Source organism: Peromyscus leucopus, chromosome 6, assembly GCF_004664715.2.
Source record: "Peromyscus leucopus breed LL Stock chromosome 6, UCI_PerLeu_2.1, whole genome shotgun sequence".
Lineage (NCBI taxonomy): Eukaryota > Metazoa > Chordata > Mammalia > Rodentia > Cricetidae > Peromyscus > Peromyscus leucopus.
Genome location: NC_051068.1, coordinates 8,671,856 through 8,689,995, shown reverse-complemented (window position 1 = coordinate 8,689,995; position 18,140 = coordinate 8,671,856). Strand labels below are relative to the sequence as shown.

At 43.5% G+C, this 18,140-nt stretch overlaps 1 protein-coding gene across 1 annotated transcript in view; it reads right to left on the bottom strand.

Annotated features, from left to right (window-relative positions):
* The window catches only part of Tnik (TRAF2 and NCK interacting kinase), a 413,176-nt gene that overhangs the window by 113,312 nt on the left and 281,724 nt on the right, over positions 1 to 18,140 (bottom strand). The window contains 3 exon segments of the mRNA XM_028875813.2: positions 5,875 to 6,005; positions 8,566 to 8,656; positions 13,390 to 13,500. Coding sequence (XP_028731646.1) covers positions 5,875 to 6,005; positions 8,566 to 8,656; positions 13,390 to 13,500 — 333 coding nt within the window.

The following is an 18,140-nucleotide window of genomic DNA, read 5'->3' as shown; positions in this document are numbered from 1 at the left end:
TTATAACACCATATCGTGGTATTACAGAGAGACAGACGATAGCTTAGAAATGAGTACAACTACCTGGGTTTTACAATGCCTCACTGACACAAAAATTGTCTTCAATTTGGATACATACTTGTGATTTGTCTATTCTTTGAAAATATTTCAATTGGGAAAATCATATGTGTGCGTGCGTGCGTGTGTGTGTGTGTGTGTGTGCGTGCGTGTGTGTGTGTGTGTGTGTGTGTGTGTGTGTGTGTGTGTGTGGTTTAATACCACCATAAAGTGGTTTTGCAACCTTGTGATGTATAATAGATTTTTCACATTTTATACAGGCCCAGAAAAGTTAAACAGGCCCCTGGAGGTGATGTAGGAGTGAGAGGCACGGACTGTTTTCTACTGGTCTCGTCTGACTTCCTCTCATCCTCATTCAGACTTCACACACTTCTATCCAAATAGGACCGAGGTCAGGGTAAGGGAGGCTGTCCAGGCTGCAGGTCTTGACAATCTCATTTCACAGAGAAAACAAAGAAAACATGGACTTCCCCCTCCCTTCCCTGCTTCCCTACACTTGATATCTGGTGTAGAGGAAACTGCCGGAAGATTTATCGTCCGTGGGATCGGTGTTCTACCTGAAGGAAGTGGACTAGCTGGAGCTGCTGAGACAACGCCACCTGCTGGCACGGCCTGCTGTCTGGACTGTTGTTTCTGAGTGACCTGGAGGGACTCAAGTTTGGAGCTCAGCACACAGGGACAGGACATGTCCACAGGTAGAATCGCCACCCTTGGTGGCACCTGCCATCAAGGGATTCTCCCATTTGACAGCTGCTCACCTGACTTCCAGCTGACCCTCTTGTTCAAAGGAACATTTCCACCCTACCTGAATAAAATCTATGCGTGGGATACTGAAGGAGCTGAGCGATTTCTTTGTAGCCAGAGGAAATCTGCACCGCAGATCTGCCACTGGTGTGGGACAAGTCTCTTAATACAGTGCAGGTGAATGACACAAAGAGTCAGCAAAAGTCAGCCCCAAAGGAAGTGACCCACTAGGCATGGGGTGTGGGGGACAAGGCATTTTCTAGGACCTTTATCACCTCACTAGCGTAATTATAAGAGCAAATTTTGATGCAAAAACATCAAAACAGGACAGAAAGACAAAGAAAATAAGAATTAAGAATGCATTGTCAACGTGCTCAGAGACCGAACACTTCAGTGCTTTCCAGGCTATTTACAGATCGCCCACCCCTAACACTGTGTATGCGCATATATGTGCATGTACATGTGAGTTCGTGTGTGTGTGTGTGTGTGTGTGTGTGTGTGTGTGTGTGTGTGTGTGTGGTGTTTCTACATCAGGTTTTGGTACTCAACATTTGGGTACCAAACACACCCAACTCTAATGCCTCATTGCTCAGTAGTGTATAGTATTCCACTGGATAGAGAATTAGGTCTCTGCTCAGTCAGATTTCAATGGATATGGGCTTGGCCACATAGACTTTTCTTCAGTGAGTGCCTCTGTTAAGGCAATACGTAGGACTATAAAATGCCTGTCAGATTCCATCCTACTGAAATATAATTCACAGTAAGTTTTAAAAATGCCAGTTTAAACAGCCTAGGAATTTTGAACAGCTTTATTAATTTCAAATCTTTTGAATGCTTATTATTAAATGGGAAAGCTTTCATTATTGCCCTGCGTACTTACCAGGGAATGAAACCTTTCCTTTTGCTTGAAGTGTTTTGACAGAATTTCTGAAAACAGGAAAGGAAGGGCCCACAGGAGAGAGCCAGCATACCAGGCAATGCAGCTCAGGTTCTCCTCCACATTCAGTGGGTTCTCCTGCACCACCGGACTCCACCCAAAACCAGACTGCAGGGAAATCTCGTCTCTACAGACTGCTTTCCCACAGTGGCCCCTAGGGGAGTCAGTTACTTTCGCTTCCATAACAAACTTCTGAGACTGGAGAGACAGCTCAGTCGGCTCAGTAGTTATGAGTATGAACTGCTTTTCAGAGGACCTGGGTTCGGTTCTCAGTACCCACAGTGGGTAGCTCCCAACCACCTGTAACTCAAGGGATTTGACCACCTCTTCTGGCCTCCAAAGGCATATGCAATTATGTGCACATACTTGCATATCCATACATACACATCGCTAAAAAAAAATCTTTAAAAAAGGAATTGGGAAAATAGAAACTTCTGCCAGTCTTTAAAAGCATTTTAAAATAAATCAAATAATAATCAATAATAATAAGTGATAAATCACATACCCAAACCAAACTGGCTTTCTCCATTTTACCTTCATTTTAAAGCCAGAGCTTTCTTGGTGAAGCTTACAGAATCCAGTGCTGTTCAAAGCATCTTTTATTCAGTATCCACCACTGGGAAATGTTGGACACATACATTTAATCTATGTGAGAGGCTAACATGAGGAGGTCATTGCTGAGGCAGGGACTTCCATAGGCTCAAATGGACTGTCCCACACAGAGACCAAATCCTTGGGCTCGATAGGTCTCCAGTAGGAAATGGTTTATGCAGAGAGAGCTCAGCTAATCGCCTGCACACACACACACACACACACACACACACACACACACACACACACACACACACACACACAGAGCAGGAGTTCAGTAAACGTACACAGAGTGACTGACTGAAGAGATGCAAAGTCAGCCTGTTGTCAAGCCGTCCCCTGGTGGCAGACCACATTCCCGGGCACACTGAGCAGAAAGCACGGTAAGATACAGTGCCAGAGAGGCTTTAAAGATTACCATCTTTTCTGTAGGATTATGGAGTGGTCAAAATAAATCTCCCCAGACTCCCTTTCTGCTTCTTAACCCACACTTCAGACAAGTTTCTCCTCCCCACGACTGGTGAACAGCAAAGTCCACGTCCTAGGCATGGGGCTTTCTTCCTTGTGAACAACTTGCATACATGAAAGTCTTGATGGTCAAGTTCATGCTGTAGTCGAAATGATTGACCCAGTTGAACCTGTTTTCTCTGTGAGGATTCTTTTTGTTTAATTATATGTTTTTAAATATTCTTAACATACAGGTATCATGTCAGTTCTAAACAATATTTTTTAGCAATAGTCTGAGAAAGAAGCCCAAGATTAAACTTCATTTCAAGCTTTGGGTTGGCCAGAAGGAAAAACTATTCTAGTTACTCTCTTAAAAACAAGTCAGCTACAAGGGTATTGTCTATGCTACAGAGAAAACACCCAGCCCACCCCAATACATAAAAGATTCAGACAGGAATGAAAATCTAGACACTCTGGTTCTTCCTGGTATAATGTGTCTTATTTTAAAATTTAGATTCATTTATTTTATGTGTTTGGGTATTTTGCTGCATGTGTATCTGTGTACTACACATGTGCATGGTGCCCTTGGGGGTCAGAAGAGGACATCAGATGCCCTGGAACTGGGGTTATAGATGGTTGTGATCTACCACTTACATGCTGGGATTCAAACCCTCAGATCATCTGCAAGAGCAACGTGTGCTCTTAACTTCTGACCCACCCCGCCAAGTCTCTCCTGGTATATTTTGAAGTTGTTCAAATTATCTATGGCACAGATGTAGACTAGTTAACTTGTTACATACAACTACAGTTTAAAGAATTGCTTACAGCCAATTAAAATATGCATATCTCATCTGGGATATATATTTTGTAGTGGATTCTCTGGCAGATTTGCAAATGGAACTATTTAAATGTGCTGATCATTAACAGTTTAAATAAATGACATTTACTTGGCAGGGGATTAATTTTTAACATGGCAGCTGCTCAGACAGATTGCTGTCAGGTTATTAGAGGGACAAACTTTGAAGGAAGGAGGGGATTACTATGCTTTCAAGACCTTCAAGCTTACATTTCTCTAAAGAGGTGAATAATTTCATCAGTGCTCAGAGACACTGACTGGGTCTCAAAGACTGCCCTGTTTGCATTGCTATAACCTGACTTCCATATGACCAAATGTGAAGTAAGTGAACTTTCACAGAGAAATTCCTCAAATATACTCTTTGTATGGGATCATGAGATTTATTTGGAAGCCTAGCAAATGTCTCCTAAGACCAGGTTGCAGTTACAAAGAGTCCTGCGGATTCTTTTCCAGAGAGCCCTCATGATGCAGATTTCACTTACACAACAAAACCACACTAGACTCTTCTTCACAGGTGGGGGTGGGGGACAAGTGATCACAGAGAGCTGAACAAAGAGTTGGGAGACCCATGTTCAAGTTAAAGTTCAGAGACTATCACCAACTGGGTATTCACCCGTGGAGATCTGCCCTTGGTTTCCCCCTTCATAGGATATTGAGAGGCGATCACTCGTCTTGAGGGAAAGTCCTTGAACTCCCAGAGCAAACCCAGACAATATTGCATTTGCCCACACAGCGTCTCTGCCTCGTGCACAGCCCGGGAGCTCTGCAGATGCTCTAGCTTCCACTGTCCACAGTTCTACTTTCTCTTAACAGGGACTTCTACAAAAGCAATGTCATCAACACTGTAGCCCTCCAGGGGCTTGGAACTGGGACTCGTGCTAGATGCCTAGAGAGACCGAGTCAACGAGAGCTGCCGGGAGAAGCCAACTGAATGTGGCTTGAGCTTATCTGCGCACCTCCAGCCTACAATTAAAGTAACAAGGGATACATCAGACTTCTGAGAAATGCCATGCCACACTAGCATACATTTCGACCCCACGTCATTCTCCTACAGAGAGAAAATTTCAGACTATCAAAGGTTGGCACTGTGGAAATGTGGCACATGATGTCTGGTAACTACAAAAAGAACCCCCAATATTCATATTTTGGCATAACAGGTGCTGTGTTCTAGTTGGATAGGAACATGGAGTTCCTGTGTGCTATTGCACGGTAGGCGAGTGCAATTACAATAATATGCTGCCCATTAAAAAAGCTAGAAGGAGCCGGGCGGTGGTGGGGCATGCCTTTAACCCCAGCACTCGGGAGGCAGAGCCAGGTGGATCTCTGTGAGTTCAAGGCCAGTCTGGTCTACAGAGCAAGTTCTAGGACAGGCACCAAAACTACACAGAGAAAGCCTGTTTCGAAAAGCCTATATATATGGAAAGATTCTCAAATGTTCGTGAGTGAGCATATATGTGCAGGTGTATGTATTTCTGCACCTGTGTGCTGTGCATGGGGAAGCCAGGGGTCAGTCTTGGGTATCATTTCTCAGGAGCTTAGATTCTTGAGAGAGGGTGAGTCATTGTCTTGGAACTTGCCTGGAAAGCTAGGCAGGCTGGCTGGCCAGTGAGGCCCAGGGTCCTCCCTAGAGCTGGCAGAAACCTGCATGACCACAGCTGGTCTTTTAACATGGGTTCTGGAAGGCTATCTTGGGTCCTTATGCCTGCAAGGCAGGCATTTGACCAACTGAGCTATCTCTTTGGGACCTCTGAAACCTTTTACCTTAAAAATATGATATTTAACAGATACATATATTTATCCTGATTCAAACATTGTGTATGTGTGCACATGTGAAAAATATTCCTTGGAACTTCTTTCATATGTACAGTTGGAATGTTTTTATGTATCAGCAAAAAATGGATCAAATGAGTTAGAAGAAAAAGGATAATAAGATTATATATTTTGCCAAAACTAAACTATAACCAAAAACATCAACCTAATCTATTTCCCAAGAATAAGATGGAAGCACAAATTCAAAACCATATGAAATAATGTTAATATCATTTTGTAAACGGGCAATCAAATATCATGGGTAAATTCATTGAACAATTCTTACTTGAGTGTCTTACAATCTTAGATCTCAATTATGCTTTCCCGTTCTCCCATGTGTCACATAAATTACAAATGCCTATGAGAAATATCCCTTGCAAAATTGAGAACTAGGGGCCAGACATGGCTTCACAGCACAAGGAAGAAGTCCTACCTTGAAATCATACGTGGCATCTGGGTTCTCATCACAGGCAATGACTTCCGGTGCCATCCAGTACGGGGTTCCAATGAATGTGTTCCTCCTGCCCACTGTTCGGTCAAGCTGGGCACTCACTCCAAAGTCCACTAATGATGAGAAGACAATGGAATAAATCAGAACCTAAGGCTGGATGTGAGAACAAAATGATGTGCATACCTCATGTGGTAAAATATGTGTAACATAAAAGTTATGATTTTATCTTGATTCTTTGTCAGTTTGACACAATATATAGAGAGGAACCTGAACTGAGAAAATGTCTCCATCAGATTGCACGTAGGCAAGTCTGAAGGGCATTTTCTTGATAGATGGTCGATATGGGATGGGCTATCCCCATTGTGGGTGGAGCCATCCCTGGACATGGGGAGAATAAGAGAAGAAACCGAGCAAGCCAGTAAACGGCATCCCTCCACGGCTTGTTTCTGTTCCTGCCTCCTAATCCCTGCCTTGAGTTCCTGCTCTGACTTTGCTCAGTGATGGACTGTAACCTGAGTTATAAACTGAAATAAACCCTTGTCTTACCCAAGATGGTTTTTTTCACAGTGTTTTATTACAGCAATAGAAACGTACTTAGGATAGATTTAACCACTTTCCACACACACTTTCTGGGGCAGTAAAGTCCTTAAAGATTGCACCACCATCACCACCATCCATCCCAGAACACTTTCATCTTCCACCAGTGAGGTTACAACCTGTGGCCCACCCTTCACCCACCCCCCTGCCCCTCTCCAGGACACTGACTACCCCAGAAATGAGCAGAGTCACACAGAATGCATCTTATTTCACTTAGTTTAATGCCCTCAAAGTTCACCCAGGTGTAACATGTTACAGTTTTCTTCCTTTTTAATGCTGAATAATTTCCCCTTAAATTTCCATGTCTACACTTTATCTTTTCCTTGGGTGACGGGCATTTGGGTCCCTTTTACCATTTCTATACTGGGAATACATGCTTTTAAAATGAATGATTAACTAGATAAATGCACCAGTGAGGAAATCACAAATTGCTGTATTTGATTACATCAAGGCTCCATTGAGACACACAACGAAGAAGGGGTTGTATAGACGATAGTCTTTGTAGCCACAAAGGGCAACACAAACCTATAATTGAGACCTAAGAGTGGTGTCAGCCTGCCAAAGTTTACATGCCATTGCTGCCACCAGCTAGCCATGTGACTGGCAAGCAACCCACCCCTGTGTGGTTTTCCAAATCTACAATATAAAGATGAAGATGGCAACCTAGAATGACCTCGCTTACAGGAGACAATCCAGGTGTCTCTTCAGAGATTCCTAACAAGTGCTTGTTAATCAGCTTCAGGAAGTCCTCTGAGGCCAGATCACCTAGTTTCTAGACATGTATCCATTAGCCTGTACAGTGTATGCTCTTGTTTTTAAAAGCAAATATTCATGTGATGACTGCCTGGCTCCAAATCCAAATGGGGATGGGAAATTACATACTGTAACAAAAGGGAAGGGCAAATGTTCAAATCTCTTTGGAAATAAGCAATCCCATGGACAGCAAAACCCTTCTTGATAATAAAATGAGAGCATTCCCAGATTTTTTTGTGAAAGGCTCTCTCTGGAATAGTTTTAGCTCTCAACTTGGCTCAGTCTAGAATCGCCTTGGGAAGAGAGTCTCTGAGAGTTTGTCTCGATGGGGCTGGCCTGTGGGAAGACCCAGCCCACTGTGAGTGGCTCCATTCTCTAAATTTGGGTCCTGGGCTGTCTCAGAGTGGAGAAAGTGAGTACATATGCATTCACTGTCTCTCCGTTCCTGGATGTGAGTGTGATGAGTCTAGGTGCGCCAAGTTCTTGCTGCTTGGACGCCCCCAGTGATGGCCTGTAATCAGGAAGGGTGAGCCAAGAGAGCCCCTTCCTCTGCTGAGACGCCCCCCGTGATGGCCTGTAATTGGGAAGGGTGAGCCAAGAGAGCCCCTTCCTCTGCTGAGACGCTCCCCGTGATGGCCTGTAATCGGGAAGGGTGAGCCAAGAGAGCCCCTTCCTTCCTCTGCTGAGACGCCTTCTGTCAGGACAGCAGCAGAGGTCAAACCGGGACAGACTCTGACGGATTTGCCAAAGAAAAGGATTCCCACCACCAACTCTGGCAGGGTAAAGTGGGGTAACCAGGGTGTACCCGAAATGGACTCTCGAGAATTCCCTTTGTACAGGCACTGTAGGGAATAATAAAATAAATTTAAGTATAACTCAAGCCCCTGGGAAGTTAGCAGGACTTGATTATTCAAAAGACTTTCCAATGTAAATGTTTTTGCTGAAAACACACACACACACACACACACACACACACACACACACACAGACACACACACACACAAACCAAACACCCCAAAGAAACCCTGGGACCATCGGTGCCTCCCCACAGCAGCGGTGGCACGAGCAGACTCAAGTACTGGGTGATGCCGAGGCGGGTCACTTCTCTGCACAGTGCTTCAGTGTAGGGCTCCAGTCACCACACAGGTCACTCTTCTGGAGGGACTGGCAAAACGCTTTGCAAATAGACAAAGAACATTTTCCCTTTCATCTTTGGGGACATGCCCCCCAAGCCAACAGCAACAGATTTACATTAATGTTTTAAAAGGACTGTTGACGCCTATCGACTCGAGCAGTGCTGTGGCTGATGGACGCGGTCCGTACCTAGCTTAACTTCTGCATTTTCAGTCAGCAAGACGTTCTGCCCTTTGATGTCTCGGTGAATCACTTTGTGCTGGTGCAGGTGACTCAGGCCCTGGTGGAATGGAGAGGTGAGAGAGTTAACAGGACAGTCACATTTCTGAATGCTGACCATCACCCTCAAACAACTTATCTAGAGATACTTACAGGAGTCTCTTCTCATTTTCATACACTCATGCTGCTGAGTTAAACTACAGGACACTATTGGTACCAACTGAAATACACACATAACTTTATGCTGAACCAAACACATCAGCTCTGACAGCAGTACAGCAAACTGCATGCATGATGGTATGGATGGATTCCTACCTGCTCGAATTTCAGTTAACATGGTGCTGTAAGAAGTGGGGTCTGCCTATATGGGCTAATTTGTAATGGGCACATTGACAGTTTGCATAGAAAACTAACCTGGCTTCACCAAATTTACCTTTTGGGAACGTATTTCAATTTACAAGTTATCTTCAATGTTAATTAAGCACAGTGAAACATGTTTCAGGCCAGTCGAGGACTTTCTCTTCGGTCTTAGTATGGACTATGTTAAAAAAGGAAGATGGGCAGGGAGAGAGCTGTCAGGTGCTTGCCTTTGGCATGGGGACCTGCCTTAGACATCATGACAACCGAGAGGCCAAGCACGATGGCCGTGCTTATGATGCTGGGGAGGCAGAGATAGGTAGACCGGGGCGGAGCGGGGTTCACTGGACAGTCAGCTCAGCAAAGTTGTTGATTTCCAGTCCAGTGAGAGACCCTGGCTCTAAAAAGCGATGAAGGACAGCAGCTGAGGAATGACGGCTGAGGTAGCCTTATAGCTTGCACACAGTCACAGACATGCACACACAGACACAGACATGCACACACACACACAGACATGCACACACACACAGATACAGACATGCACACACACACAGACATGCACAAACACACAGACATGCACACACAGACACAGACATGCACACATAGAGACAAACATGCACACACAGACACAGACATGCACACACACACAGACATGCACACACAGACACAGACATGTACACACACAGACATGCACACACAGATACAGACATGCACAAACACACAGACATGCACACACAGACACAGACATGCACACACAGAGACACAAACATGCACACACAGACAGACATAACACGCTATCACAGACATGCACACACAGACATACACACACAGACATGCACACACAGAGACACAAACATGCACACACAGACAAAGACATGCACACAGACAGACATAACACGCTATCACAGACATGCACACACAGACATACACACACAGACATGCACACACAGAGACACAAACATGCACACACACACAGACATGCACACACAGACACAGAAAGGAAATCATTCCCTCAGCTGGCATCTGTCATGTCGCTCAGTAACTGATCATTTTGAGACTGCTGGTTCTGTGACATTAAACAAAATCCATTGGTCTAGTACTTATGAAGTCATGCTATCAGGCACCCAAGTGTTGTTATTTTATTATTTATAATTTTTCTGTTCTTTTAATTGTTCTCCATAAATACCACAATCACTATATAAAAGGTAAGGCGCGCGCGCAGGCACACACACACACACACACACACACACACACACACTGACTTTCCTGGTTGAAGAAGCAGCCTAAGAGCATGTGAGGGGACGGTGTGAGGCACTGTTTTGGTGTCACACTTTCTTTTTCATCTGGTCGTCTGGCTCCAGGTAGGCAGTGGCCAGCTTTAAATGCCTTCTTTTATAGCACACAATGCAAGCGCTGGCAGCACTGACGACCCCCTTTATCCGGGACCAAATGGGTGGGATGGTGTAGTGAGCACACATGAGAGCGAAAGTCTGTGCAGTGCACAGTGGGTCAACTCGAAAATTCTTGAGACAAGGGACCATCCAGGTGGTCAAACATTCCTTCCTATGAGTTCTCTCATGCCAGGTGCTTACATCATCTGAGAGAATGTACTAGAAGGAGGAAGAAACACGCTGTTTACATGCATTTAAAATGTCTACAGTGAATATCTGTGCTGCCTTTAGGTCCCTGAGAACAAATAATTGGCTCCCTGCTAGATGTTCTAGCAGGGCAAAAATGGGGTGGGTGGGTGAGCAGGACTGCTCTGGAGGCCTCGTGGACTCTTGGTGCCCACCGGGTGGCCTCAGGTACTAAAGGTTTCATGCTTCCTCTGATTGAGCAGCAGATAGAAATTCACGGGGAGCTAATGGCAGACAAAGCCTTGGAGATAATTTTCAGCAAACATGGAAATCAGTAGCCTCAGCTTGCTTCTTCTCAAGTTGTGTTTTCATTTATTTCAGAAATCATTTCTGTCTACCCCAAGCTATACACTGTAGAATCCTGCCTTTTCTCATAACAACTCTAGGTTTTCAGAACTGAGTCTAAAGGTGAGGGAGATGGTTCAGTCAGTGCATGCTGAACATATGAGGACCCGAGTTTGAATCTCTAATCCCTATACAAACAGGAACAGAGACAGGCAGATCCCAAGAACTTGCTGCCTAGCTAGGCTAGCAAACTAGTGAGCATAGGATTTAGGGAGAGGCCTGACTCAAAGATGATGTGGGGTGTCAAGAAGGTCAAAAGGCAAAGATGCTTGTTGCATTATCCTTGTGACTTAAGTTTGATCCCCCATGTCTATGCAGTGGTGGAAAAAGAGCCTTGACTCCATAAACTTGCATGCCGTGACACCTCCACATGTAAGTCATGACACAAGACCCTCCCACATCATGTATCCATACACCCAAGATAAGGCAGATAGTGACTGAGATACACTGCAAATGATTGACCTCTGGTTTCCACATGCATGTGTATCCACACACAAACACACACAGAGACCTACACTACAGATGCATGCACATGAGGCAAGCATGCACATGCAGGCAAGCACACACACACACACACACACACACACACACACACACACACACACACGAAGATAAAAACAAAACAAAAAAAAAACACCTAAAAACAGGTGTAGTGGCACATGTCTGTCACCTCAGCACTCAAGAGTTGGAGGCAGAAAAGTCACAAGTTCTTGGCCATCCTCAACTACATGGCAAATTAAAAGCAGGCCTGGACTACAAGATAACCTATCTTAAATAAATAAATAAAATCAGCATTTCCTATATTTACCATTTGTATTTATTGAGGTAAAATATTTGACATAGCTTAAAGCAGGTGCTAATTTCACATTGTCATATTAAATAGTCAATATGGATAGTGATTAAAAAGAGTCCCCCACATTAGACTCTTCTTTGTCATGTACCGATGTCTATACAACATGGATTTGTTCAGGGACTCTTCATTCTATGTCCTTGATCCTGTCTAGTCTTGTTACTTAGCAACCTTAAATAAATTCTGAGTTCTGACCACAAGCTGCATATGCCATCATTTATTGAGGCTTTCCTTTCTTTCTCTCAGTATAGACATGAGAAAGGAAGCCATTTCTTTCTTTCTGTAGGTTTACTTCTAAATGTCTGACTTGTCTCGTCCTATGGCCAATGCTAGACTTAAGCTTCATTTTCTCTTTGTCCTGCTTGGACTGGTTTGCATGTAATGACTGCATATCATTCTAGATCTTTCTTCTTTCTTAATGTTCATCCACCCACAAGACAATAGGTCTCTCAAGGCCATATTTTGGACACAGTGAATTTTACCTTCTGCTCCCTTGAATTAAGAAGGCGGAGCTTAAAAGTAAACAATGACTGTTGGGCAGATGTAGTAGAATTGCCCAGTAGAAGCACACTAGCCTCCCCATTGTAGCAAGAGAAAATTAAACTAGTCTGAGTGAACTTAACGTTCCCAGGTGCCTTCTTCCTGAACTAAGCTGAGCAAATACAGCTCAGTTCTTTCACTGTCTGCCCTGAGATTTGCATGGGAAAGTGAACGAACAGGCATATCCAAGCATCGTCATTTAGGAGGCTAAGCCTCAAAGATTTTTTTTTTAAGGTACAAACACTTAAACTAGCCTGTATGCACAGACACGAATCAAGTCCCTTTATGTGGTGAGGAGGTATTACAATATTAGTTGTAATGAAAATAGACACTTTGAATGACTAACCAGTGTATATCTTAATCCATTCCACACAGAGACATTGTGACCTACAGTTAAATTTCTAATTAAAAAAAAAAAAAACACCATCAAAACCAAGTGTTTTGCTGTGGAAATCATACAATGTTTATCTTCCAAATGAAATTACACATGACCTTGACCATCTAGAATGTTCCTCAGCCCATCAATGCTGCCCTACCTCCAAACCACAGTTATCAACATCACTGTTCAAATAAACCATTCATTGATCATCCATATATCCTTTATCCATCTCTTATCTATCTATCTATCTATCTATCTATCTATCTATCTATCTATCTATCACCTATCTACCTATCTACCTATGTACCTATCTATCTATCTACCTACCTACCTATCTTCTATCCATCATGTATCTTTTTACCTATCATCTGTTTATCTATTAATTATCTTTCCATTACCTGTCTATTTATGATCTATTCATCATCTATCTATCTGTCTTTCTTTTGGGGAAACACGGCCATGTGTATACGAGGTAGCTTTGAATTCACAATATTCTTGCCTCAGCCTTCTAAATGCTAGGATTACAAATGTGTACTGCAATTCCAGCTTGTTAGGATAAAGCCATTAAATACATTTCTACCACACTTAAAAATTTCACTAGAAAGGCAGAAGAGTGTAGAATATCTCCCAAGACATTCTGTGTTACTGAAGAAACTTGGAGGGGGCAGTGCTCACTTGTCACCTACCCGTAAGATCTCCCTGCAGATGTATGCGATCCACTCTTCTTTCAGTGTGTTGCCTTTCGTGTTCTTGATCAGGTCAGTGACGGAGCCAGCACCACAGAACTCCATCACCAGCTGGCAAAAGAAGGAAAGAGCCGTTGTTACAACCCCGCGTGGCTGCACTCCCTCACTAAGCTGGGCTTAGAAAGCATGCTGCCCTCTCTTGTTTCTGAATGCCAGGCCTGCAAAGAAAAGGTAGCAATCATGAAACAACATTTAAACCACGGTGTCTTCTATTAAGTCCTCATGGAAATCATAAAGAGGAAAGCTTACTTTTAGTGTTGCTGGTGGAGGAAGTGCCACTGAACTTGGAGATTTCTTTTTGTAACTAGAGGATTTTCTCGTCCAATACGTCCCAGGCATCGTTTACCAACACCCACTCCTCCTTGCCTTTTTCTTGAAAATAATTTAGCATAAACCTTTTGAACTTCAAAACCTTAAAAGTTTATTTTTATATTTTCGTACTTGTTTATAGTTGTTTATAATTGTTTTGTCCACCTTGATGAGGGACTTGAATAACAGTGAAATGTCACATTCAACATAAAGTTATGGAAGAGGCAGCTCAGCTAGATTGTTCTGCTGAGAATGTGTTGATATTGTATACTGAGCATCCCAGAGAGCCACGTTTTATTGGAACAAAAGCCACATCTCATGGTGTGTTGACATTTCAGAATCTCAATTAAAGTGGATTAAAATCTGCAAAAAAGCTTATTATATTTTAGTTTTTTATTGTGTGCATGAGTATCTATGTGTGTGTATGCACATATATGTAAGACAAATAGTACCAATTGAGGGAGTCAGTCTTCTCCTGCTACCATGTAGGTCACAGATATCAAACTCAGGTCATCAGACATGGTAGCAAGTGTACTAAGCCATCTTGCTGGCCCAACATTATTATTATTTTAAAAAATACTTTGAGCAGTATTTTTCAGGCAGAAATGAAGAACATTCTCCAAGAAGGCTTGCCTCTTTGTTCCGTTTTGTGAAATAGGGGCAGATCCACAACTCAGACAAAGTTGAGCCGTCTCTGTGACTTGAACCTACAGCTGTACCTGTGTCTCCCACACAGCAGGAGCCTTTGTCTGTCCAAAGAACCCAGGAAATCCCTAGCTAGGACACCACTCATGCAGGCTGTTTATGTTATTGGTTTGGATGCGACACTGTAAGCTGTCACAGTGCGGACTATCTGGTTTTAATTAACTTCAGTAAGTGTTCCCAGGAGGTTGGGCACATCAAATAAATCCAATAAACAATAAACTCTAATTTAGCACCTTTCATCCAAAAAGCTCCAAGCAGTCTATAAATATAAACTCATTACAGCACTCAGCAACTTTATCAAGCGGGCAGAGGGTAAGCATTGCCGCAGACTAGAACCAGAGCGTTCCCATTCATTCCCAGGGTTAGAGAAAGCACCTTCATTCCAGCCTTTCTCTGTTACATGGTCTTCAACCAAAGCCCCCTTAGTTAGATAGGACATTGCCTTTTGCAATTAATTAAAAAGAACTTACAATAATTAGTAATCAACCCCCAACTTGATAGAAGAGAGAGAAACAAAGCAGAGGCATAATAGAATCCACATGTGTGTATCAGCTCTGTGTCATTAGGTCCTTAAAAGTCCCCAGAGCTCAGGGAGATGGCTTAGAGTTGAACGTGCTGGCTGAAAGAATGTGAGGACCCAGAGTTCGGGACCCATGGAAATGCTGATGGGTTTGGCTACCTGCCTATAAATCCAGCCTCAGAAGACAGAGATGGGAATCTCCAGAGCCAGCTGCCTAGTGAGACCACCCACCCACATGAGTGAACTCTGTGTTTGACTGATAGATCCTGCCTCAGTGAATAATGTCTAAGAGAGATCCTGGATGATCTGACATCAGCTCAGTCTTCCACATGCATAGGTGCCCATATTCACACACATGCAAAACACACCAAAAACATGCATGTGCACATGTGCGTATACACACACACACACACACACACACACACACACACACACACACGAAAAAAATCCCCAACTGGGTGCAAAATTTCCTTAGGCAGAAATTCAACTGTGCAACTGCATTCCTTTTTTATCTGCATATCTGATAGAGGCTCAAAAAATTTCACAAAATGGTGCTGAGGATGCAGCTCAGTTGGTCGTGTGCTTGCCTAGCACGTGCAAAGCCCGGCTTTGATCCTCAGCACCCTGTAAGATGTGCACTTGGGAGGTGGAGGTAGGAAGATCCGATGTTCAAGGTTAGTCTCTATTACATAGGGTGTTTGAGGCCAGCGTGGGCTACGTGAGACCCTAACTCAAAAGAAAACAAACGAACAAAAACACACGAAATAATTTCATGCCTGAGTTTCCATAGCCTGCTCTGAGCTGACTTACAGTTGGAAGCAAGCTGGCTCTCTTAGGAAACTCTTGTTATTTTTCCCAGAGAGCCAGTAGATGTGTTAAGACTTACAGGAAACTTCTGTCGGGAAATCTGGAAGTGTAGACTACACTACATTCCAATCAGGAAGAGCTGAAATTCTTCCATATGTAATGGCCAGGCAGCTCACAAAGACTACAGAATCACACCAAGGATCCAGGGGTCAATCTGACACGCACGCAGAGGTCAGAGCTAGGATAACTGGTATAATGTACAATGACAGCAAAGCAACGGTGTTGCCTAGAAACAGAACGCAATAATCACGGCACTCACAGAGAATAAGACTGCCACAGTTAGAAGATGAGGAACTAAACGATACTCCGAAGTCAAGTGCAAACAAAGACTATACAAAGAGTGTGTCCTAGCATTGTCGTCCCTGTGCCACGCACACTTCCTGGGGCACACGCATGCGTGTGGCTGGAGGACAGAGTGTGTTCCTCTACAGCTCTGGCCTTACTCCCCCAGACAGGGTCTCTCACTGAACTTGGAGCTTCCTGGTGTTTTGGTAGGCTGGGACAGCTAGCTCCAGTGGTCAGCCTCTCTGCCCCGCCCCCACCCCAGCACTGGGGTCACAGGTGTGTATGTCCATGCCTAGCTTTGTTTCTCCTATTACTTATTCTCTTTTATTAATTGGTTCCTCATAGGGCTGCCCAAACTTTTAATGAAATCGTTAATTTTGTATTTATACACACTGCATTGTATCACACTCACCCCAGGGATCTCCTCTCTAACTCTCCTTTTGTCTTTCCAACCGTTCTCACTTCTGCCCTCTGTTCTCCCCCCCCTCCCAACTCCCCCATTGCTTTCCTTTTCAGATTCCCTGTGGGCCATCATGGCTACTATGTGTTTGTGATTGCAAGGGCAATCACATGTCCTGAAGATAGCCCAACTCCACCCGGACCCTTCGGCTCTCAAAGTCTCTGCTTCTACATGAGTGCTGAAGACCTGAACTCGGTCCTTATTCCTGAACAGTGAGTACTCATGCCCATGGAGACATCTCCAGCTCTGATTTAGCTTTCTTATATAACTTTAACACTGGATACTTAAATAACAAAAAGACAAAAAGTAGAAAACAACTATTGATAAGAGTAAGCATTCTACCTGATAATGAGAGATGTAATAGAATCAGAAGGCCACTATTTTGTACCTCTTAAGAAACTAACAGACTGTAGTCAATCACCCATGGGGTAGGGGCGATGATGGAAGAGAAACCTATAGACTTCAAATCCTTTAAATACATCAACAGGTTGAGACTGCAATGAACAGTATTTATTTGAACACTGATTTTTTTTTTTTTTTTTGGTTTTTCGAGACAGGGTTTCTCTGTGTAGCTTTGCGCCTTTCCTGGGACTCACTTGGTAGCCCAGGCTGGCCTCGAACTCACAGAGATCCGCCTGGCTCTGCCTCCCGAGTGCTGGGATTAAAGGCGTGCGCCACCACCGCCCAGCTTGAACACTGATTTCAAAATGTAGCTGCTAAAGTTTTTGTTTGTTTGTTTCGTTTGCCAGGTAAGGTGGTGCACACCGTTAATCCTAGCACTTTGGAGGCAGAGGATGGTAAATCTCTGTGAGTTCAAGGCCAACCTGGTCTATATAGCGAATTCCAGTACAGCAAGGACAACTCAGGGAGACCTTGTCAAAAAACCAAACAAACCAACCAACCAAACAAACAGAAGAAAACTAAGCCAGGAAAAGCAGCTGCTAGTTTAAACAACTACAACTTTTCATATTAATGTAAGTATTTGAAGAGACTAAGAAAATATAGTTGAGATTTTTTTTTAGTGTGATGATTCTCTGGTTATAAAAAAATCTCATAGTTAAGACATAAATGCTGAAATACTTTTAGGCAGTAAAGGACATTATTAAGAAAGGAGAAGTCATAAAATATAGAAAAATATTTTACATTTCATTTTATTATTTTGTGTATATGGTTGTTTTGCAGGAAATATATCTGTGCACCACATGTGTGTGCAGTGTCCAGGAGGACCAGATGAGGGCAGCTGATCCCCTGGAAGTGGAGTTACAGACAGTTGTGAGTCTCCATGTGGGTACTGGGAATCGAACCTGGACCCTCTCGAAAAGCAGCCAGTGCTCTTAACTTCTGAGCCACCTCTCCAGCCTCATACTGAAACTATTTATAACTTATATCTGATAAGGATATAGCATCCAGAATTTATCAAGAACTTGTATAAGCCAACAAGAAGATCTAGCTTAAACATGAGCATGAGAGTTGGGTGTGGTGATGTACACCTGATAGGTGGAGGCAGGAAGATTGGAGTGATCTCCAGGCCAGCCTGTGAACACC